General features: G+C 37.5%; 1 protein-coding gene across 1 annotated transcript in view; it reads left to right on the top strand.

The window, feature by feature from the left end:
* Positions 1 to 21523, top strand: part of NR1D2 (nuclear receptor subfamily 1, group D, member 2) — a 40490-nt gene extending 18967 nt beyond the window's left edge. Inside the window, exons 2-8 of the mRNA XM_006851627.1 lie at positions 2024 to 2287; positions 3248 to 3336; positions 6078 to 6222; positions 7884 to 8509; positions 10460 to 10645; positions 12569 to 12779; positions 20852 to 21523. Coding sequence (XP_006851689.1) covers positions 2024 to 2287; positions 3248 to 3336; positions 6078 to 6222; positions 7884 to 8509; positions 10460 to 10645; positions 12569 to 12779; positions 20852 to 21048 — 1718 coding nt within the window. The 3' untranslated portion in view covers positions 21049 to 21523. The remainder of the gene's footprint in view (positions 1 to 2023; positions 2288 to 3247; positions 3337 to 6077; positions 6223 to 7883; positions 8510 to 10459; positions 10646 to 12568; positions 12780 to 20851) is intronic.
* The last annotated feature ends 1486 nt before the right edge of the window (positions 21524 to 23009 follow it).

The following is a 23009-nucleotide window of genomic DNA, read 5'->3' as shown; positions in this document are numbered from 1 at the left end:
CCGTTTGAACTGCAAAGTCAGTTCAAGTTCACCAGTCACTCCTTGGAAACCCTATGCAGGGTCATTATGGGTCGGAACATACTTGACAGCACTTAACAACAACAATCGGAAACCCTAAGGAGCTCTGGTAGCGTAGTGGTTACGAATTGAGCTATGAACCACAAGGTCAGCAGTTCGAAACTACCATCTGTTCCGCCGGAGAAAGATGAGGCTTTCTGCTCCCGTAAAGATTTATGGCCTCAGAAATGCTCTACAGGGTCACAGTGAGTCAGAACCGACTCCACGGCACATAACAACATCGGAAACCTTATGCAGGGTCCCTATGAATCAGAACCGACTAGACTGCACTTAACAATAACTGTAACAAATTTGCATACCATAAGGAGCACTGGATTGCTAATTAAAAGGTTAGTGATTCAAACCCACCAGCTACTTTCTAGAAGATGTGTGATTCTGTTTCTGCACAGATAACAAAACAAACAAACAACACCCATTGCTGTGAAGTCAATTTCAACTCATAGGAATCCTATATGACCAAGTTTAACTTGCCCCATAGGGTTTCCAAGGCTGTAAATCTGTATGGAAGCACAGACTGCTACATTGTTTTCCTCCTATGGAGAGGTTGGTGGGTTCCAGCTGCTGACTTTTAGTTTGCAATCAAGTGCTTAACCACTTGCACTACTAAGATTCCTGTCTGTAAAGATTAGAGCCTTTGGAATATTATAGGGTGATTTTACTCAGTTCTATAGAGTTGCTATGAGTTGAAATAGACTTGACGGCAGTGGGTTTGGTTTTGGTTGTTGTGAAGTGCCTTCGAGTTGGTTTCGACCCATAGCGACCCTGTATAGGGATTCCGAGGAGTGGCTGGTGAGCTTGAACCACCGACCTTGTGGTTCAGACCAACTTTGCGGTTAGCCTCGTGTTACTCTTAGAGAATTCATTCTTCCATCAAATATCTTTAACATTTACGGTAAATAATGAGTCAGAAATGTTGTATCTGGATTCTTGAAAGATGAATATGTTAATCAGTATAATGGCATAGTTGGCAGGAGAAGGGAGAGCGTAGCACTGGGAATTAGTGGATAGTCAAGGAAATCATCAGGGGACATCAAACAAAAAGGCTTTGGGAGCAACAGCTATGACAGGCTCCCCACTTTGAGATAAATTACTATCCAGCGTTCCAGATGTTATATCTGTTCTTGATTAATCTGTGTTTTATCCAGATGTGGGGGGAGGCAAATGATGAATTGTTTGTTTCCAGGTATAATGGAGAAGGCAAAGAGGGCCAGAGCCAGATTTCTTCATAGCCAGAACAGTTTGTTTATAGTAAGCTGTGCATTCAGGAACGTTCTTTAGTACTTTTCAGATAAGAGTAGGAAATGAAAAGCTTTGGTAGTGGTTATGTGCCATGGAGTCAGTTCCAACTCATAGCCACCTTGTATTGGATTTCTGAGGCTGTAAACCTTTATGGGAGCAGAAAGCCTCATAAATCTCCCACGGAACTGCTGGTAAGTTCACACTGCTGACCATACAATTAACAGCCTGACTCATAACCACTACACTACCACAGATCCTTATGAAAAGCTTTAGGTTTGGGTTAATGAAAATCTTTGTTGTTGTTGTTGTTGTTATGTGCTGTGGAGTCAGTTTCGACTCATAGCAACCCTGCAAAGGGTTTCCGAGGCTTTAAATCTTTACGGGAACAGAAAGCCTTATCTTTCTCGAGCGGAACACTTGGTAAGTTTCGAACTGCTACCTTGTGGCTCACAGCCCAATTTGTAACCACTATGCTACCAGTGTTTGGGTTAATGCTCAACAACTCAGTGAAATCCTTCTCACTTTTTAGATGAGTAGGAGTTATATGCACATTGAACTTTAGAAGTGGGAAAAATAGTAGGAAATATTTGGTGTAAGCAAACATTTAATATCAGGAACCTGTTTCTGAAGTTGATGCCTCTTTGAATTTGTGAAAATAGGAAATATATGTTATATCTAATTACCTAATTTCTTCCCACTTTTTCAGGAGGTGTGATTGCCTATATCAGTTCTTCCAGCTCAGCTTCTAGCCCTGCCTCTTGTCACAGTGAAGGTTCTGAGAATAGTTTCCAGTCGTCCTCTTCGGTTCCATCTTCTCCAAATAGCTCTAACTCTGATAACAATGGTAATCCCAAGAATGGCGATCTCTCCAATATTGAAGGCATCCTGAAGAATGATCGAATAGATTGTTCTGTGAAAACAAGCAAGTCAAGTGTACCTGGGATGACAAAGAGTCACAGTGGAGTGACAAGTAAGTTATATTAGTTTTATAAAAGCCGGCCACTGTTAGTTGCACATGGGGCTTATTTGATCAAGTTTTCATTTGAGAGGGACCATTATATTTCATATTTTCTCTCCTTCTGGGTCACTGATTAGGTAAGAAATCAGTGATCTCATAGTTGATTCTTGGCCCAGAGCAAGACAGGTAGTTATGTACTTTGACTTTATTTCCTGTGTTGTTCAGTGCCATTGAGTTGGTTCTGACTCATAGTGACCCTGTATAGGTTTTCCAAGGAACAGCTGGTGGGTTTGAACCTCCAATCTTGCAGTTAGCAGTCCAGTTCGTAGCCTACAGTGCCACCTCTAGGGTATCTCCTTTTACATATTTTCACAAATAACTTTTCTTCTGGACTTCTATTACTGAATTCTTCCCAGAAAAGAGTATTTACTTGTGGTAAGGGGTTTACTTCATGAAGTTGGAGCTGGGAAAACTTATGGCTAGATTATTAAATGCGTAGTGGGGTTTACAGGTAAGAAGAACTGCTGCAGGAGGGGTTCAGGAAGGAGTGGGATCTGTTTGGCTCCCGTGGGTGAGCTGAATGGAACTGAGTGTCTGCACGGTGACATGTGGGGATATTCCTTTGCATCTCTTATTGACCTCTCTTCCTGATATCTTCTTATCCATGAGGATTTATTTTGGTTTCAAGTAACTCCAGATAGACGAAATTTCAGTTTATGGTTAAAGTCATCAGAAAAGGAAAAATCCAGCTCTCTGAGGTGTTTTTGGCAGTCCCGTAAGATATGCTTAAAATAAAGCAATGATTTCTTTGAATTTGATAATTTGTTATAAAAATTTGTCTTTAACGTTATAAAAGTTCATATATATATTTTTAAATGGCCTCACAAATTAAAACATTAAATGAAAGAGAACAATTTTCACAAACACAACTGTTTCTTCCAGCTTTTCACTTCATGTTTGTTTGTGCCCTAGAATTTAGTGGCATGGTTCTACTATGTAAAGTTTGTGGGGATGTGGCGTCAGGATTCCACTATGGAGTTCATGCTTGTGAAGGCTGTAAGGTAAAGCATGCTTTTTTTCCTTTAAGATAGTGATTTTGGGATTAAAGAAATTGGGCTTACGTTTGCCAATTTCCACTTTTAATAATCGGAGAGAGGAACCAAGCTGTTCCTCCTAAGTTTTAAGCATTTTACATAATGTATAAACATTTTTTTCATTTTGTATACATAAATTTATGTAGTATATAAAGCATGTTATGTAATGTATAAACACAACTTGTTTTAAACAATATTGAAAGTATTCCTTGTTTCTTTGAGATTTTGATTGAAAAAGTTTGCTGTGTCAGTTAACGTTACTTGGTATGAAACCAAAGTACAAAAGAATTGTTTGTTAGTCACTGCTCTAGGTTAGATGGTGAGGAAACAACAAGTTGCAAAATAGACCGGGCATCAATGTCCTCTTGGAACTTTGTTTTAACTGACTTTCAGTTGGGTCTCTTCACATACTCTGACATTCTGACATGTCAGGCACTAGAAGTTAGGAATAATTCATAGATACACATGAAAATGTGTTATCTTCAGAAGTAATGCCAAGTAAGTAAAAATAATCAGGTATAAATTCAGCATCTGGGAAAGCTACATTTAATTTGTAAATTCAGTAGATTATTTTTTAGTTATCACTGTAGAGTGTTGGTCAAATTCCAAGGGAGGTAGTCTGTATTTCCCTAATTATATATCTTTTTTTTATCAGACATAATCCGTTCTCCTGAGACTCACAAATTAACATGCCAAGACACCTATTCTTACCATTTTCTGGCTTGAAGCCAGAAGCAGGAATCTAGCTTGGTGCAGGGTATAGAGTGGGTGAGCAAGATAGTGAATATACATGATGAAAAGGAAATATTTTCTTGGGTGGCTCTGAATGAAATGCTAACTCTTAATGACTGGATCATTTCAAATTCAAAAGACTGTTGTATGTCAGTGAGTAGATTCTGACTCAAAATGGAGCTCTGTGACACTAGAACCTCCTCAGAAGGGTTTCTAGGCTGTAATCTTTATGGAAGCAGATGCCAGTTTTTTCTCCCACAGAGCTGTTAGGTTTGAATCACCAACCTTTCTGATTGGAGCTGAGTGCTTAACAGTTGCATCACTAGGGCTCCTTTCATAAGACCTAGTTAGTATCTTATATTGATGTATCACTTTCCACTTTTTAAAAAATTCTATATCTATATCTATATATATATTTTTTTTTACAAAAATGTGAAATAATTGTGGGGTGAGTATTGTTCTTAGTTTTATAGATAAGCAAAAGCATAAAACCAGTGAGCTTAATTGCGTATTCTTGATACATACATGTGTCTGTTTTTTATACCCTCTTAAGCTGTATGGCACTTTGGGCTAATGAATCAGACTGCAAAGTCATTTGAACTGCAAGGTTGGTGGTTCAAGCTCACCAGCTGCTCCTTGGAAAAACCCTATGCAAGGTTGCTATGAGTCGGAATCTACTCAACGGCACTTAACAAACAAGAAGAAGAAGCTGTGTTTGGAGTCCTGGTGTGGAGTTGTGGGTTAATGCGCCAGACTGCAAAGTCACTTGAACTGCAAGGTTGACAGTTCAGGTTCATCACCTACTCCTTGGAAACCCTATATGGGGTTGCTGTGGGTTGGAATTAACTTGACAGCACTTAACAACAACAACAAGCTGTGTTTACCTCAGAATTTTTAGCGTCCAAATCCAATTACTTTCTAAGTTGTTGCCAAGCGCCAATGAGTTGGTTTGAACCCAGTACAGTGTTTCTGAGGAGTGGTTGTTAACCGACTTAGCAGTTAACAGTCGATTGCTATTCTACAGCACCACACCATGACTCCATTTCCTAGGTGATAGTATAGCAGAACTGCTCCCATAAAAATTTAAGCCTAGCAAACCCTATGAGGGACAGTTCTGTTTCAGGTTGCTTGAGGCAAAGTCTACAACATACAACAATAGCAGTAGCAGCATAATTTCACATTAATAAAATATGTAAGTTTTATATCCCATAGCTACTTAATATAAATTGATGAAATGTATGATTAACAATAATCTTTAAAGGAAATATAGTAGGCATTATTTTGGTAATTGTGTGTTCTCAGTTTTCTGTTTTCCCTGGAACCATTAAGCTGGAGATCTTTGAAGATCTCTCAGAGCATGCATGTGAATTGTTTTTGTAGTAAAAGCAACTGTCTGGAGCTTTCTAGCGTTTGGAACTGTATTTCCTTGGGATATAAATTGGTCTGTGAGCATTTAGTATTAGCCCTTTCCTGTTGCTGACATGATAAGGAACATGTAGCACATATTAGTACACCTTATGGATGTTAGCAGGAAAAGATCAAGCTTTATTAGTGTGAAAACTCAACCGAGTTCTAGTGAGGGAATTACAACTGTTGACCACCTCTCACCGTTGACTGTTTCGGAGTCAGTCGTTCGTATTTCAGTCGTTTTAAAATTTGTATGTGCTTAAAAGTATGAGATGGAAAATGTGGCTGTTGGCTGGTCTGGTTAACAAAGGGGATGCTTTGGCAGCAAGCAAGCACCAAGAAATTCCAAAGGAGAGGATAGTTTTCTTTGGCTAGCCAGGTATAGGAGCTTACGGCTACTGATAAGAGTCGAGTTCAGTTATTTGCATCAGTGTTACATTTCTCTTTGTTCTAAATCAAAATTATTTACTAGTTATATACTGGATAGGTGTTAGGCTTGTGGGCAGTGCTTATAATGAGCTCCATCTGTATGTTTTCAAATGCCTGGGTCCATCTTCTTTTGTTCTTAGGGTTTCTTTCGGAGAAGCATTCAGCAAAACATTCAATACAAGAAGTGCCTGAAGAATGAAAACTGCTCTATAATGAGAATGAATAGGAACAGATGTCAGCAGTGTCGCTTTAAAAAGTGTCTGTCTGTTGGAATGTCAAGAGATGGTATGTTCCTAGTTTAAAGAGTGCTCTTCTTAAAGCATATTCTTTGCCTGAGCATAAAACTGAGCTGGAAGCCAGTTCAGTGGCCCTCTTGTGCGTAGAGTAAAGCTCATTTCAGAAAAGCACTTTTTGATGCCTTGTGGGAGGGAGACCTGATTAAAGTCAAATTTCAACGTCATCATTCTAGAAACAGCTTTTGGCTCAGCTTTCTTGTTGATTTTTGTAAAAATACCAATTAAAAAAAAAACTTAAATACCTATTTCCCCCCCCCCCTTAGATCTATAAAATACTCTCTTGATAATAGGAATCCTTGGTTTCCCCCCCTTGATTTCTTAACATTAAAGGGGAACCCGTTTCATTTAAGAATGATTTCACTTTCCAGCCTTTAGATGCTAATGTGCTCAGATTGTGAGCACATGGACACCCCACTGTCATTGGATCAGTTCCTATTCATAGTGAACCTATAGAACAGAGTAGAGCTGCTCCCTAGGGTTTCCAAAGTTGTAAGTCCTTACGAGAGCAGATAACCTCACCTTTGATAGTGATAATGTGAGAGGCAGTAATTTTTTTGAAGTCCTGGTGTGGCACTGTAGGATAAATACTAGACTGCAAGGTTGGTTTGAACCACAAGGTAGGTAGTTCAAGCTGACTACCTGCTCCTTGGAAACCGTATACAGTGTCACTATGAGTTAGAAATGGCTTGACAGCACTTTAAAACAATTAACAGATTAGTAAGGCTTTCTTGCTGGGTAGGCATATTGAATGGTTACCATCTTAGTCTAAACATTAGATTTGAAAGAGGCTTTCCTTTTCCTCTTAAGTGATGTTGTTGCGAGTCAGTTCAAACCCATAGTGACCCTGTTTAGAAGTGGCTGCTGAGCTTGAACCATCAACCATGTGGTTCACATCACTTTTGCAGTCCAGCGTAGTAACCCACAGTGCCACACCAGGACTCTCAAGGGTTAGGACTGTTAAAAACAGGAGGATACATTCGAAGAGTAGCTTCTGAAATAATGGAGAACATGCAGTCTCATTTTTATTCGTTTTATTGATTTTAGTTAAAATACGGCAAGCTTATTTCCCAATAACTGCATTTTTAGTGATTGTGTGTTTTTTGTTTTTAAAAAAGCTTTTCTTTCATGAGAATCTGGAACAAAGAGCAGTTCATTTGGAAGTTGTTGGATTTTGAAAGTAAAGTTGCCAAATTGAATTGTGACACGGAGTCTGATGTTTAGGGAGTGATTGTACCCATTCGGTTCCATTAATGTTAACGGATGTGATTAGATGAATCCCTCATGCCTTCTTGAGAACAGTCCTTCAGCCTTGTTAATAACATATAGTGTGGTAATGCTGGTCTGCTTCAAATTCAGGTTTTCATTAGTTAATTATATGTTTCTTAGATTTAGCTTATAAAATACCAGTGAGAGAGAGCTCCTTAGCTTTGTTTGGGGAGAAAAATGGAGATCTTTTCTTCTCCACTCCCCACTCCCTTTGGTGCTTTAGAAAACATAAGCAGCAAATTTAGAACAATTTGGGCTAGAAGCATACAGACATTCCTTATATGACTAGAGGCCATACTTACCAGAAGTAATTTTATGTTATTCTCTTATAAATTAAGAGGGCTTATTTAGAGTATCCATGTTAAATATCTTTTTCTTCAATAGCTGTTCGGTTCGGTCGTATACCTAAGCGTGAAAAACAAAGGATGCTAATTGAAATGCAAAGTGCGATGAAAACCATGATGAACAGCCAGTTCAGTGGTCACTTGCAGAATGACACTTTAGTAGAACATCATGAACAGACAGCTTTACCAGCCCAGGAACAGCTGCGACCTAAACCACAGCTGGAGCAAGACAACATCAAAAGCTCTTCTCCGTCTTCTGATTTTGCAAAGGAAGAAGTGATTGGCATGGTGACCAGAGCCCACAAGGATACCTTTATGTATAATCAAGAGCAGCGAGAAAACTCAGCTGAGATCATGCAGAGGTCTCAGAGAGGAGAACGGATTCCCAAAAATATGGAGCAGTATAACTTAAATCATGACCATTGTGGCAGTGGGCTTAGCAGCCATTTTCCCTGTGGTGGGAGCCAGCAGCATCTCAACGGACAGTACAAAGGGAGGAACATAATGCATTACTCAAATGGGCATGGTATTTGTATTGCAAATGGACATTGTATGAACTTCTCCAATGCTTATCCTCAACGGATATGTGATAGAGGTCCAGTAGATGGATTTTCTCAGAATGAAAACAACAGTTATCTTTGCAACACTGGAGAGAGAATGCACCTGGTATAGTGACATCAATTTTTTGCTTACCTTGTATCAAGGAAAGTTTTGAAGGTGTTTTTGTTTTTATTTGGGGGATGTGCCAATTTGTGGAGTCTGAAACCATAAGAGATGTACATTATCAGTTCATGCAGGATTTTAGGTCAAATAATTTAAACATAAGTTATTGGATGACCTAATTTTGTTTAAATTTGTTTAATTAATCAAACATGCAATTAGATTGATATTATGGGATTCAGATTTTATGTAAAATATGAATCATGCTGAATTGGTCCTTTAATTCTTAGAAATCCCTTAAAGTGTTTAAGCATTCTGATTCATCAGTATTTTAGTAGCTTTGGGATTTCTTCACAGGGCTGATCATTAAGCTCGCCATAGTCAATAATACTTTGATTTTTAATGTAAAGAGTTCTGTTTGTTATATAACAAAGAGGTCTTTGGCTATAGAGCCATTGTTGTTGTTGTTGTTAAGTGCTGTTGAGTCGGTTCCGACCCATAGCGACCCTATATAGGGTTTTCAAGGAGTGACTGGTAAGCTTGAAACACCGACCCTGTAGTTCAAACTGCTTTGCAGTCTGGTGCATTAACCCACAGCACCACACCAGGACTCCATAGATGCTTTGGTTTTTGGGATTTTAGAAAATTTAATAGACAAGGTTTTAAGGATTTACTCAGGCTTCATTGTACGGGTTAATATTATTTATATCATTCAAGTATTTTTGGTATCAGATGTGCACAACATTATACATGAAAGTACAACATATCGTATACAATTAAATTTTCATCCAAAACAGTAGTACATTTCCAGTTCAAACCATGAGGTCCTTTTATATTGCTTAAAATTTTCAATAGTCAGGTAATTAAGGTCTTTTTTCCTTTTAAAAAATAGTCAACTCTACCTCAATTTTTGTATCAGATTTTTCCCTTTGTAATTATTTGATTTTATGTACCTAAAAGGTAAGCTTATATTTTATTAGGCTTAGTGATTGTTTTAAGAGTGGAAAAATCTGTAAACATTTAGGTTTTGTTTTTGGTGTCACTCCACAGTTACAGAATCATCCACAATTATAGAGTTCTCCTTTGGAATTCTCCACAGTTATAGAATCATCCCATTCTTGGGTATTCTCTGGATTTAGTGAAATTTTAAAGGCTGGTTTTACTAATAGAGTGAATGGTGCATGTTTCATTATCTTTTTAGTTTTCTTATAATTTCATTGGCATCCTGCCTCCCCGTCCCCTCCCCCCACCCAATTTCTCATGAGAATATGGACCTGGATCTCCTGTCATTGTTTTCATATTGAATAAGGGGAGGTCAATGGTCACCTCATAATTGATGGGAATTTGTTTTGAAAATCATAAAGCAATACATCCCAGCATAATACAGCATAAGGAGGGAAATGTTAGAAAATAAACTTAAAATTGGTGCAAGAAGTTTTAAAAACAGTTTGTTGTGGATGACATTTCTTGCTTAAATCAAAACCAAATCAAGTTTATTACCGTTGAGTCAGTTTTGACTCATGGTGACCCCATGGGTTATAGAGTAGAACTTTTCCACAAGGAAGTTTTCTTGGCTGTACTATTTATGGAAGCACATTGCCAGAATTGCTGCTGAAGTTAGGTTGCCATAGTCTTTCTGTGGAGTCCTGGTGTGGTGCTGTAGGTTAAGTACTGGACTGCTAAGCACAAGGTTGGCAGTTCAAACCAACCACCTGCTCCTTGGAAACCTTATACAGGGTTGCAGTAAGTTCCAGCCTACTTGACAGCACTTAATAACAACAAAAGTTCTTTCTGTAGTAAGCCCGAATAGGAATTGGAGAAAGTACTAATATTAATAGATTTTACTTGTGTTTGGGAGTTTTTTTCATGTTGGAGGTTTCTGATGAGATACTGCTTTCGGAATTGCTTTATCATCTCTAACAATTTAAGATTGTTTTCTGTTTTGTGCTTAACTAGGTTTGTCCGATGAGTAAGTCTCCATATGTGGATCCTCATAAATCAGGGCATGAAATCTGGGAAGAATTTTCTATGAGCTTCACCCCAGCAGTGAAAGAAGTAGTGGAATTTGCAAAGCGTATTCCTGGGTTCAGAGATCTCTCTCAGCATGACCAGGTCAACCTTTTAAAGGCTGGGACTTTTGAGGTATGCTTTACTTATCCTGAGTATTGATTCAGGGAACATAGTAATTAATTCAGGGCACATGAAATATTCTTTTATATTCAGATAAGTATTTTATAGTCCAAAAATGGAAACTACCAATAAAAGTTGGGATCTTGAGAAGAGATAAAATTCAGAATTTTTCAGGACTTGAAATACAGGTGCTCTATGTCTCCAGCACACTCAGCTCTATCGAACTTGTAGTAGTATTACTTTCAGGTGTGCACTTTGCAGTTTCTGCTGAAAGCTAGACATCTTCTGAAAGTCTAGCCTGGTATTTCCTTGCTCACTACAGAATAAGAAGGGAGAATAGAATGTGTTTCCATGGATTTGTCTTAAGAAGATAATAGCATACTTTAGAAATGTGTTAGACACCTCCATGTGCTACCTTGGGTCCTTGGAGCCTCATCTCATTCCAGTATCCTAGGCTACTTTTTCTCCTTGAGTAGTGATGCATTCAGTCTGAGCTGTGGGCAGCCACTGCTAGCTCCAGTAGGACAAAATCAGATAGTACCTCTTCTTGTGTCATCTGCTTCATGGTTTCTCTCTGCTGCTGAGGTAAGAAGAAGCCTCAGGAGCAGCTCAGAACTCACCAGGGGGTGGTGGGTGTGGAGTTGATGTCTGATAGTCCAAACTTCTGAACCTTTGTTTAACAGAAGAAAGGAGCTAGGGTGCCAGGGGTATATGCTCGCTACTTCTGTCTGGATGGTACCACAAGATTGAATGATCAGTTGCTGTTGGTATCAAGTCATGGCCAGCTCAGTAACACAACACACTTAAATATTTGCTGTCCCTTCTTCCCTGCCTCATCTCTTTTTTTCTCTTTTCTCAGATCCAATGCCTATCATGTATAGAGAATCAGCCATATTCATAATTAAATTAGCTTGGAGTAAATTAAAATCCTGGCCTATAGGTGTTTCCTTTTAATTTAAGTGTAAAGGAAAACGTTAGATTTAAGATTCAAAACCAGAAGGAACAGGTAGTAATCAAGTGTATTTTATTCATTTTGGCAGTTAGGTAGTTGAGACCCTGAGAGGTGAAAAGACTTTCTTCTTGCTTGACCAGTAAAATAATACATCGATTACAATATAGGGTTCTGGACTCTAGGACTTGTGTTCTTGTTCCTTCCACTTGGGATTTATGGGATTGCTGTGTTCTGTAATTAATCTCATCTTAATAGAAGACTCACTCTGCTTTGGATAAAATAAGTCTTGGTTTTTATTGTATCACATTGGAAATCACTGTTTAATATAATTGAGGAATTGATGTGGTGGTGGTTGTGGTTATGTGCGGTGGAGTCAGTTCTGACTCATAGCGACCCTGTACAGGGGTTTTTGAGCTTGAGGGATTGGTGTATGTAAGCACTATATTATGTAATTGTTGAATGATTTGATTTGATTTCAATTATAACTTAGTGCTCGTAACACTTTTAATAGCTTTCTTTGTGTATAATCTATTTGGGTTATGGGTTCTTGGAATAGTCTCTTAGGGTCCATCATAAGGTGTTACTTTGGCTGTATTTGATGTTTTAATGTTTTCAAGGATTGTTGCATTGAAATGCTCTTTAAGACCATGTGATATGCTTGGTAGCCCAAAGACTTTTTTTAATGTGTTTGTGCCAGGATGACTTATTGGGATTATTATCTACTTAATTCCATATTTGCATTTTAAAATCTTTATTAGTAGGGTTTCAGAGTATCACAGCACTCAAGTATTCGGCCATTGGTGGTTAGAATTTCTTTTTATGATCTTGGAATATTTATTGCTTTAGTAACAACTTTGTCTTAGGTTTTCTTCTTTTACTCATTTTTACATTTACGGTATTTTTAAATGGACTTTAGCACTGGATTATTTCTTTAGTATTGTTGCTGTGCTTCTCTGAATACCTGTAAATCTTTTTTCCCCCAGGTTTTAATGGTACGGTTTGCATCATTATTTGATGCAAAGGAGCGTACTGTCACCTTTTTAAGTGGAAAGAAGTATAGTGTGGATGATCTACACTCAATGGGAGCAGGAGACCTGCTGAACTCTATGTTTGAGTTTAGTGAGAAGCTAAATTCCCTCCAACTTAGTGATGAAGAGATGAGTCTATTTACAGCAGTTGTCCTGGTGTCTGCAGGTAAGAAAGCTGGTTCTAAAATCTACAACACCTGAAATAAAAGGTGACAAACAAGGGAGAAGGTGTTTAAAGGGGAGAAAAAGCCTTCAGGAAGATGCTAAATTATATAAACCTGTTATTTTCACATGGCTGTTTTTTTCATCATGATAGTAAAAGTCAAAAAACTGCTTTTGGATCTGCGTTGTGCATTTACCGCTGTTTAGTCTTTAGCTTTTGTTCTTAACTTTTTTAAAGAGTCCACATTTTTTTTCATTCGTTTAATTTTTGGAAAAATAACTCTAGACAGGTGATGCTAATATGAATGTAATTATTAAAATATAGTGTGAGTTACTTAAAAATGGTAGAAGTATTAGTGTGGTATGTTTCAGCTGTGCCACTGAGATTTCTGTGTGATTTAGGTAAGTAATTTTATCCTTTTTGGTCTTCTATTCTTCATTTTATCACATGAAGGCGTTTGCACCATGTGAGCCTACCACACAGTATCTGGCACAGAATAGATACTCATTCACTGATGGAGGGAGTTTCACAAGTTTTCTGGTGTCTTGCATTTAGATTGCAGTTGTTTCTTAATCTAACTATTTTAATTTAGTAGGCATTAAAGCAGAGATTGTTGCTCTTAATAACAAATTGCAAATTGAGACCCAGAGACTTTTAGGGATATCCTAGAAAATGCTATTCAAGTTTTAGGTGTGATATGGTGCTGTGGGTTAATGTGTCAGACTGCAAGGTTGTTTGAACTGCAAGGTCGGTGGTTCAAGCTCATCAGCTGCTCCTTGGAAACGCTATACAGGGTCACTATGGATCGGATTGACTCGATGGCATTTAACAATGTATATTTTTAAATAAATGTTGGGAATTTTACAGTAAATTTTTATGATCTTGAAGTTTCGTATTTAAGTGCTACTAGCATAGTGGTTACGAATCGGGCTGCTAACCTCAAGGTCAGCAGTTTGAAACTACCAGTTGTTTCTGAGTCGGAACCGACTCCACAGTACTTAACAACAACATTATCCTGGTGTGGTGCTCTGGGATAAAGCACTGGTCTGCAAGGTTGGTTTAAACCACAAGGTTGGTGGTTCAAACTCAAACTCATCAGTGTTCTTTGGAAACCTAATACAGGGCTGCTATGAGTTGGAACCAACTCAATGGCACTTAACAACTATGTTACATAGTAAGAATAGTTTGTAAAGGACATTGTGCTAGGCACTGTGAGGGTTGTAGAGCTTAACCCTTTCATGACTCACAGAACATATTATCCACCTACTTTTCTACCTTTTGAATTTAATTGGAAACTGCTACCCCCTACTGCTGATGTGGTGCTTATAGGATCAGCACTGGATTATGAACCACAATCTTGGCAATTCAAACTCACCAGCTGCTCCTCAGAAACCCTGTACAGGGTCACAAGGAGTTGGGATCAACTCGACAGCACTTAACAACAAACTCCACTTTTGCATCTGGCTGCTAACTGCAAGGTTGGTGGTTCAAACCCACACCCACTCTTTGGAAATCCTGTTTAAGGTCACTATGAATAAGAACTGACTTGATGGCACCTGGTATGGCGCTGTGGATTAAGGTGCTGGACTGCAAAGGCGGGTTGAACTGCAGAGTCAGTGGTTCAAGCTCAGTAGCTACTCCGCAGAAACCCTATACAGGGTAACTGTGGGTTGGAACTGACTCAACAGCACTTAACAATTGTATTAAAATCTGTATTCAAAAGATTTTTTTAAATTTCAGAATGTCTTTCATTACTGAAAACACATGGTTTCAACAAAAAATTCGAAGCAGAAAATAATTTAGTTTTAAAGGGTTCAGTTATATTCCCTGATTATGTGACTAAACTATAAATGAAAAACGCTTAAGAAGAGAAAGTTCTTTGCATATCAGTAGTATAAATACTTAGGACATTTTGGAGCACAATTAGCTACTTTTTCTGATCCTTTCTACCTAGGTAGCTAAAAATGAACTTATGACATGGAAATAGTCTGAAGAGATTATGCCAGTAAGGGATATCTATTTACTTAGTAACCTTGTCGTGCCTTTTGCATTTTGCCTGCTGTTCTGCAGAGTGTCTTGATAGAAGTAGTTAATACTGGTTTGGGTTTATAAGCAGATTGATAAATCTTACTGTGAAACCAAAGGTAATCTTTTAAGGTAAGCCTGTTAATTTTTTTACCTGATGAATATGTGTTCTTGTTGCGTGCCATCTAGTTGGTTCCAACTCATAGAGACCCTTTATAGAGTTTCCCAAGAGCTACTTGGGATTACCAGTTTAGTGCTTACCTTACATCGACACACCAGAGCAAAGATAAAGAATGTTAAGTACAAGCTTGCTCTCAAAATGTTTCACTTCCATTGAAAGATAACTGAAAGATAAGGAATGTAAAAAAAAAATTTATAGTGTTAAAAACTATGGGGTTTTAACTGAGGTAAGTACAGAAAGAAAGAATTCATTTTAGAAGGCTTTGTGAGAAAGATGGGAATGGAGCTAGACTTTGAAGGATGGATACTTAGTTATTTTTGTGTGGATAAGAGATGTCAAGGCATGGGGGAGGGCACGTGGTCAGAGCCTGGCAAGAGAGGGATAAAAAACTTGCAAAAATTAGGGGAGCAAGCACCAAGTTATGGAATGAAAACTATGAGAGTTAAGCAGGGAACTATTACCTGACATATGGGACAGCTGAAAATCCATGTATCTTCTTAAGTAGGGAAATGACTAAGCATGAACAAAGCAATGATTTGATATTAGCTCTACATTTTTAAACTGGGTGAGTCCATTAGAGCTAGAGAGTCAGGTTGAGAAGGCTGGTGAAGATTCATGAGATAGGAGGCAGTGGAGCAAACTCTTGACGACTAGAGCAAGGGGAGATGAAGAAGGGGCCACATCCCAGAGATAGTTGAGAGAAAGGAGTGGTAAGGAACTGTTCATGGAAACATTCCATTATCTCCCCCACCCCTTTATCTTTTAATTCCATTTTTCTACCAACTTTTGAAGCCCCCCTTGTATGCTATTCATAGAATTTATATTTTCAACTACAAACATTGTTTTCAGTTTTAGAAGAAGCCTTGTTGTTTTTTTCTGATTATAGGAATAATATGGTTTCTTTAACTTCAGATTCTTTAAAAATCCAAATTTGTCGCATCATTTGAGACTACAGAACCCCTTGAGACTATTGCCCGGAGATACTCCTGAAGTTATCTTTTAGCTAACACATGTTGACTCAGAAAATAAATATCACTTGTGAGAATTGCACTCTTAACACACCCTCTAAATGAGACCAAATTGTCAACAATTCTCTAAAGCAAAGGTGAGAAAGTAGAGGGAAGGAAAAGCTAAATTACTGAAACAGAACAGCTTAGAACAGAAAAATGAGAATGCTGGCATAATGTGAAGAATGTAACTAGTGTCCCTGAACAGCTTAACAAGAAGTAACCTAAAGGTTGGTAGTTTAAACCTAAGCAATACTGTGAAAGAAAGCCCTGGTGGTTTGCCTTTGTAAAGATTGGTGGTGGTGCAGGAGTTGGTTCCAACTCATAGTGAACCTGTCTAGTTTCCAAGGCTGTAAACCTTTGCAGGAGCAGAAAGCCTTATCTTTCTCCTATGGAATTTGGTAGTTTCTAACTGCTGACCTTGAGATTGCAGCCCTGTAGCCACTACGCCACCAGAGTTCCTTTTGCCATGAAAACCTTATGGAGCAGTTATATATTATAGCACATGGGGTCACCATGATGCAGAGTAGACTTGATGGTAACTTTTCTTTAACTATATATGACAACGAGGACAGTGGTGTTTCAGTGGTAGAATTCTTACCTTCCATGCAGTTCAGTTCTTGGCCAGTGCTCCTCAAGTACAACCACCATTCTTCATCTGTTAGTGGAGACTAGGGGTTGTTATGTTACTAAACAAGTTTCAGTGGTGTTTCCAGGTGAAACTAGGAAAGACAAATTAGGAAGAAATGTCTGGTGATGGACTTATGAAAATGTCAGTGAAAACTGTGGATTACAATGGTTTGATACTGTTGTACATGAAATTTCCATGAATTGGAGGCCAACTCAATGGCAACTAATAGCAACAACATATTTGAAGAGATGTAAACACATGTTACATGCACAGATCTATACATTTTACAAATAACATGTTCTTTTCTTTACTTGTAATAGCTCTGGTAGTGTAGTGGTTATGAGTTAAGCTGCTAATCTCAGGGTCAGCAGTGAAGCAGCTGTTCCACAGGAGAAGGATGAGGCTTTCTGCTCCTGTAAAGATTTGCAGCCTCAGAAACTATACGGAGTCGCTATGAGTCGGAACTGACTCCATGGTGCACATCCACCACCATCACCATGTTATTTTCCTTTATTGATAGTTTTCATATCAATTTTAAATCTTGGTCAGTTATACAGGACTATCATTAATTTAAAATCTAGACAGGAAAATAAAATTCCAAAATCTTGAGTAGGCTATAAAATTCTTTCCTTCTCTACTCAGTCCTGTCCTTCAAAGAACTAAAGTCTTAACCATCTATCTTTTTAATTGTTATGATGGTTGCTCACCCAACTCTTAACTAATACGCTTCTGCATACATTTTTTATTTAGTAGATGTTGTTGTTGTTAAGTGCCGTCGAGTCGGTTCCGACCCATAGCGACCCTGTAACTGGTATTTAAAAATGCTTGCTCACTTTTTTCTCATGCAGTTTTTTATCATTTACGTTTTTGGTTACATTAAAAACTAATATACTCACATTTTTTGGTCCTTCAACTTTATATAATTTCTCTTAGATCATTTAGGTAGAATCTTCTCATTATATGAATGAAGGTGCTTCAAAAAGTTGATATAAAAATGGAATGAACAGATTTTTTTCCCCCAACGAACCTTTAGAAGCCCTGTCGCACAGGGAGACACATTATCGTCCTTCCATATACTGGCTCCTTTAGGTATACCATTTCTATTATATCGTCAAGAATTATAACATTTACATTCTTTTCTACAACTAGTTGTACTCCATGCTTTGTTTATTGGTTGATTGATTGTAAAAATGGAAACTTTAAAGAACCCAGTATTAATAGTATCATATAAATTGTATTCTGTGTAGAACCACACAATGGGATTGAAATGTTAGAATTAGTGCTGCAAATTTGTACCCAAAACTGTGCCACTTGAAGGGGAAGTTTCTTAGTATCTGATAATAAATGAATTTTTTCATATTCTTCATGAACTGATTAGAATTAGGCAGTTATTTTTGTTTGCTTCATATGTAAAGTAACTTTTTATTTACTTTGGAACCTACAGTTGGCCTTCAATTTTTTTTGTTGTCAAAACAAATGCTCGTTGAATTCTAGGTCTCATATAATTTCCTCCTCACAACAGAACTCTACTGTGAGTTAGGTTATGTTATCTTCATTTATACAGGCAAGGAATTTGAGAAACAAAGGTGTTTAATAATTTGCCTGAGGTCACATCTTTAATAATTGGCAGAACAGACATTTGAACATCCATTAATCTGGCTTCAAAGCTTTCCACTACACTGCTTGTTAAACAGAATAGCTTTAGATGCTGAGGGAGAGAGACATTTCAAAGATGATGTTTGCCTGTGAAGTTGGAAGAGTCCTGATACTATGGAGAGAAGGGAAATTGTTCCTGGAAGGTAAGTACTTTTTCAGACTAGGTTGTATATAGTGACAACAGTCATGTCCAGTTGAGTACTGGGAACTGGCATGTTAGGTGCGCTTTTACTGAAAGAATTCAACTTCCATCCTTGAAGGTGTAAAATAGACGTTAGAGAGGATTGTGGTAGAGTGAACTGTGAGAGAGGGGGATAAAGAACCTCCTAAAGAAATAGAGCCCTGGTAACACAGTGGGTTATGTAGTGAACTGCCAACCAGAAGCTTGATGGTTCAAATCCACCAGCCACTGTGCAGGAGAAAGATGAGGCTACTGGCTCCTGTAAAGACTGACAGCCTTGGAAACCCTTAAGAAACAGTTCTAGTCTGCCCTACAGGGTGGCTATGAGTCAGAATCAACTCCGATGGCAGTCGGTTGGTCTTAAAGAAGTAGAAGATGTGTCGTCAGTTAGACTGTACAGGTAGTAGTGTAGTGTTCAACACACTGTTAAATAGAAGAATTTCTACTTCATACTGTGCAATCTGATATATCAGTTGCCAGAAGATGGTTTATGATCTATCCACATTTGTAATTAAGCCCTTTGGTCTTAGAATCATCAAGATGATGCCTTTCATAAAAATATAATTAGATTAAAATTTCCACGTATAGGCATCCAAGTTCCTGAAGTTATGAATTTGTATGGAGAAGTATAGGTTATAAAGCACAAAATAATCCTTGAAGGATTCTAGCCACTTACAATACCAGTTCTGACTCAAATATTCTTTCCCATTTACCATTTCCTTCTCTTTTCCCATCTAGAAATTTTGTGTGGATTCACTGTTATTCTCTCCCGATTATTGATATTATAAATATCTGTATAAATATTGTTGTTAACAACAACCAACTCTATGGAGTTGGTTCTGACCCATAGCGACCCTGTATAGGGTTTCCAAGGAGTGAATGATGTGCTTGAACCGCCGACCTTGCAGTTCAAATTGACTTGACAGTCCAGCACATTAACCCACAGTGCCACACCAGGACCCCTCTGTGTAAGTATAGGGGGTTTCAAAAAGATCATGGAAGAATTCTGGTATCTTTTAATACAGTTTTCCTACAAACTTTTGAAGCCACCTTGTATGATACAAACTATTTTCTTCTGCCAAAATGTAAGTTCCCTATAGGAGGAGTTTTGACTTGTTTTGTTCACTTCTAATTCCCTGACAGCTACATTAGCAACTAGCACATACATTTACTATGTGTTTGGCAAATGAATTAATGAATTTTAAGAGTGTTTTAAAAACAATTATTTGAATGTCAAAGGCAATAGAGACTCTTGGAAGTGTTGTTGAATGCTTTAAGTATGTTTACATAAGGGCCCTTCTGTCTATGAAACAATTTTATCTGGAAAATTAATGACTCCCAAACCATTATTGAATATTCTACTTCTTCCATGAGAATTATCCCATAGTTGTAATGATAATTCAGATTTTGTTAAATACAAATCTATTTTCATTATTTTTTTTCTACATTTAGGGTTAAACTTTTTTGTTTGCCTTTTACTATTAAATTTTAGACCTCCTTATAAAAAATATGAAAAGGGCATAAATGCCAGAGAATTTTGCTTCTTTGTAGATGTGTTTCATCAAATCCAACCTCTATAATAGATACTGCTGAATATTTCCTGGGCAATATACCTCCTACTGTGAAGGGAGGAAATACAATCATTGCTGATGAGAAAAAAATCCATGCACAAACTCCACTGTTGTTAGCTGTAATTGTGAGAGCTCTGACTCATGATGACCAGGTCTAACAGAAACATTGCCTGGTCTTGTAGATCTTCAGGAGTTGGTATGCTAACATCCATTGTTCCGCTGTTTTGTGAATACATCTTATTGAGGGTTTCCCTCACCTAGCCCTCTTCCAAGCTTGATATCCTTCTTCAGTGTTTATTCCTTCCTGATGCTGCATCCAAAGTAAACAGTTGGTTTTGGGCACTAGTCTGTGATCTGTTGTCTAATTTTTTGAAGTAGATTGCTATAGGACTTTCCCCCTAGGCTGTCTTACTGGTATTATAAATAAGTATAGAGGGTATAAGTTTAGTTCCTGATACCCTGCTGGAATTTAACTTCTGGTGGTATTGCTTTCAGCATTCCAGCACATGCAAGCTACCATAGCGTGGTAAACCACTAGGTGGGTGGCTTGAGTCCCAGCTGCTTCTTGAGAGAAAGGTGAAGCTTTCCACTTCAGAAACTATTTACAGCTTTGGAAACCATGTATAGGGTCACTGTGAACCAGAACTGACTCAGTGGTGCTAAACAACCAATGCTTTAATAATAAATAGCTTAAAAATTAACAATTGAGCTTTTAAAAATAGTATTTTTTGTTTTTATTCCACTGTGTAAAAACCTTATTTTGAATATTTTTAATGAAGCTGATGATTGTCCTTCATATCTATCTCTCTTTACAACCCACTAGATCGATCTGGAATAGAAAATGTCAACTCTGTGGAAGCTTTACAGGAAACCCTCATACGTGCACTAAGGACTTTAATAATGAAAAACCATCCAAATGAGGCCTCTATTTTTACAAAACTTCTTTTAAAATTGCCAGACCTTAGATCTTTAAACAACATGCACTCTGAGGAGCTCTTGGCCTTTAAAGTTCACCCCTAAGTTCTTTGTCATTTAAACGTGAACTGATTCATGGTAACTGTACATTTTGTGCTATGAAGCCTATTTATATGTATATACCATATGTGGAGATAGAAAAGACCTCAAAGACATTGCAAGATTGGATCCATGCAGTACCTGTTTGGATTGAGAGCTCTTCAGCCATGACTGGACACTGACTGTATCTTCCCAGTAGACCAACCAGCTGTGTCGTACTTCACCTGGAGAAGTTAACACTGAATTAATAATCACACTGAATGTTTGACTTTTTCATCTGCCAAAAACCAAAAATCAGTTTGATTTCCCTGTGGTATGAGTATAATGCATATTCAAAAGTATATGAGGACTTGGAAATGAATCCTGCTGTTTATAAAGTAATAGTGAATGATGGAAACATTAATTTCACAAGAACATTTAACCTGGCAACTGGAGACCTTGGGATTTAGGAGATCTCCATATTTTACTGTGCTCCTGTTAAAAAGTATGTGATCCTGGGCAGGCTCCTTGGTTGTGAAAAATAACAGCTGATATTGTCCCTACTGCCTCACTTCACAAAAGTAGAAAAATTGTCTATAAAGCATATTTACCTCTTGGGAAATAGGCACGATGTAAAAAAAAGGTAAACTTTTGTTAAAATCATTCATAATAATCTTGTCTCTTTAGTATTTTGGGAAATCATTTCATAGTCCATATCAATCTATTATTCAGGTTTCCTACATATGTTGTGGGATATCCAACTGACACATATTCAGTATTTATGGGTACATGAAATACATAACGTGTGTACATAATGTGTATGTGAATATAAATATAGTTCTGCATAAATATATCTTCACAATATTTTAAACTGTGAAGAACTTATCGTACAAGACACTTAAATAAGAGGGGTAAAAAGACCCAAATTAGGTGCATTTTACCTGTTGACATAACCATTGCTTTAAGACCTTTACACAGTAGAATACTGAACCATGTTCTGTTTTTGTTAATTTAAGCAACAATCAATATAAAAGTGCAACAGGCAGTTGAGTCCAAATGTTAAAATCCATGTGTTTTAGAGTTCATCTTGGTAAAATAGTTGTTCAAGGTACTAGTTGTTTCAAAGTTCATTCAGACAGTCTTTTACCTTGTGCTAAAAACAAACAAACAAAAAAACAGTTGCGTTGCTGCCCTTTATATACATGCTGCAGCTTGGTGATAAGGAGTCTAGATTCTTTTGGAGCCCTACGCAATATTTCAGGAAAAGGTTGATTATGTTGGGGCATGTGCACAGGGTGCATGAAGCTTAGTCTACTTCCCCCCTAAAAGAACACTACAGGGATTTTGTCAAATTAGATTAGTTTATAACTTGAAAGTCATTTAATGTTTGACTTAAAGACATACTAAAAATGGAATCATCAAATACACTTCATCCACATTTCCAAAATTGGGCTTTGTTGTTTAACAAAGATCTGCCTCTGTTTATGACAGTAGGAGAAATAGCCAAAGGTGAGGATTTTATTTGTTTTTCTGTTTCCCTGGAAAGTAGCAACTAGATTAATTTTTGTGTGTGTGAAGATTGCCTTTGTGTATAATTTTTTTATAATATAGAATTACAGAAATGACAACCTAGTTTACTATCCTAAGCCTGTTAACTTTCATGACACATGATCAGAATGCCTTATTTTGTAATCTTGTTTAACTTGTTGCTACTGGGACGTGAATTTCTGTGGCACTAGTTAAGTAAGTTTAAAAACAACACAAACTTAAACCCTCTCATTATTAAAGAGGAAAGGTGATGGTGATGTCTATAATATAATATTAATAAATCATAATTGTGATTTCCTTAATTAGGTATGACTTTTCTGGGATATACAGCATAGTTTTTGTGAATTCTTAACATGTTAGCATTATCTTTTTATAATTTTTTTTCCTATGATAAATGCATAGTTTTCTTCTATGGGGGATAGAAACAGCTTTTGAAGTAA

Source organism: Chrysochloris asiatica, unplaced genomic scaffold (assembly GCF_000296735.1).
Source record: "Chrysochloris asiatica unplaced genomic scaffold, ChrAsi1.0 scaffold00030, whole genome shotgun sequence".
Taxonomy (NCBI): domain Eukaryota; kingdom Metazoa; phylum Chordata; class Mammalia; order Afrosoricida; family Chrysochloridae; genus Chrysochloris; species Chrysochloris asiatica.
Note: the sequence above shows the minus strand (reverse complement) of the source record. Positions and strands in the feature narration are given on the sequence as shown.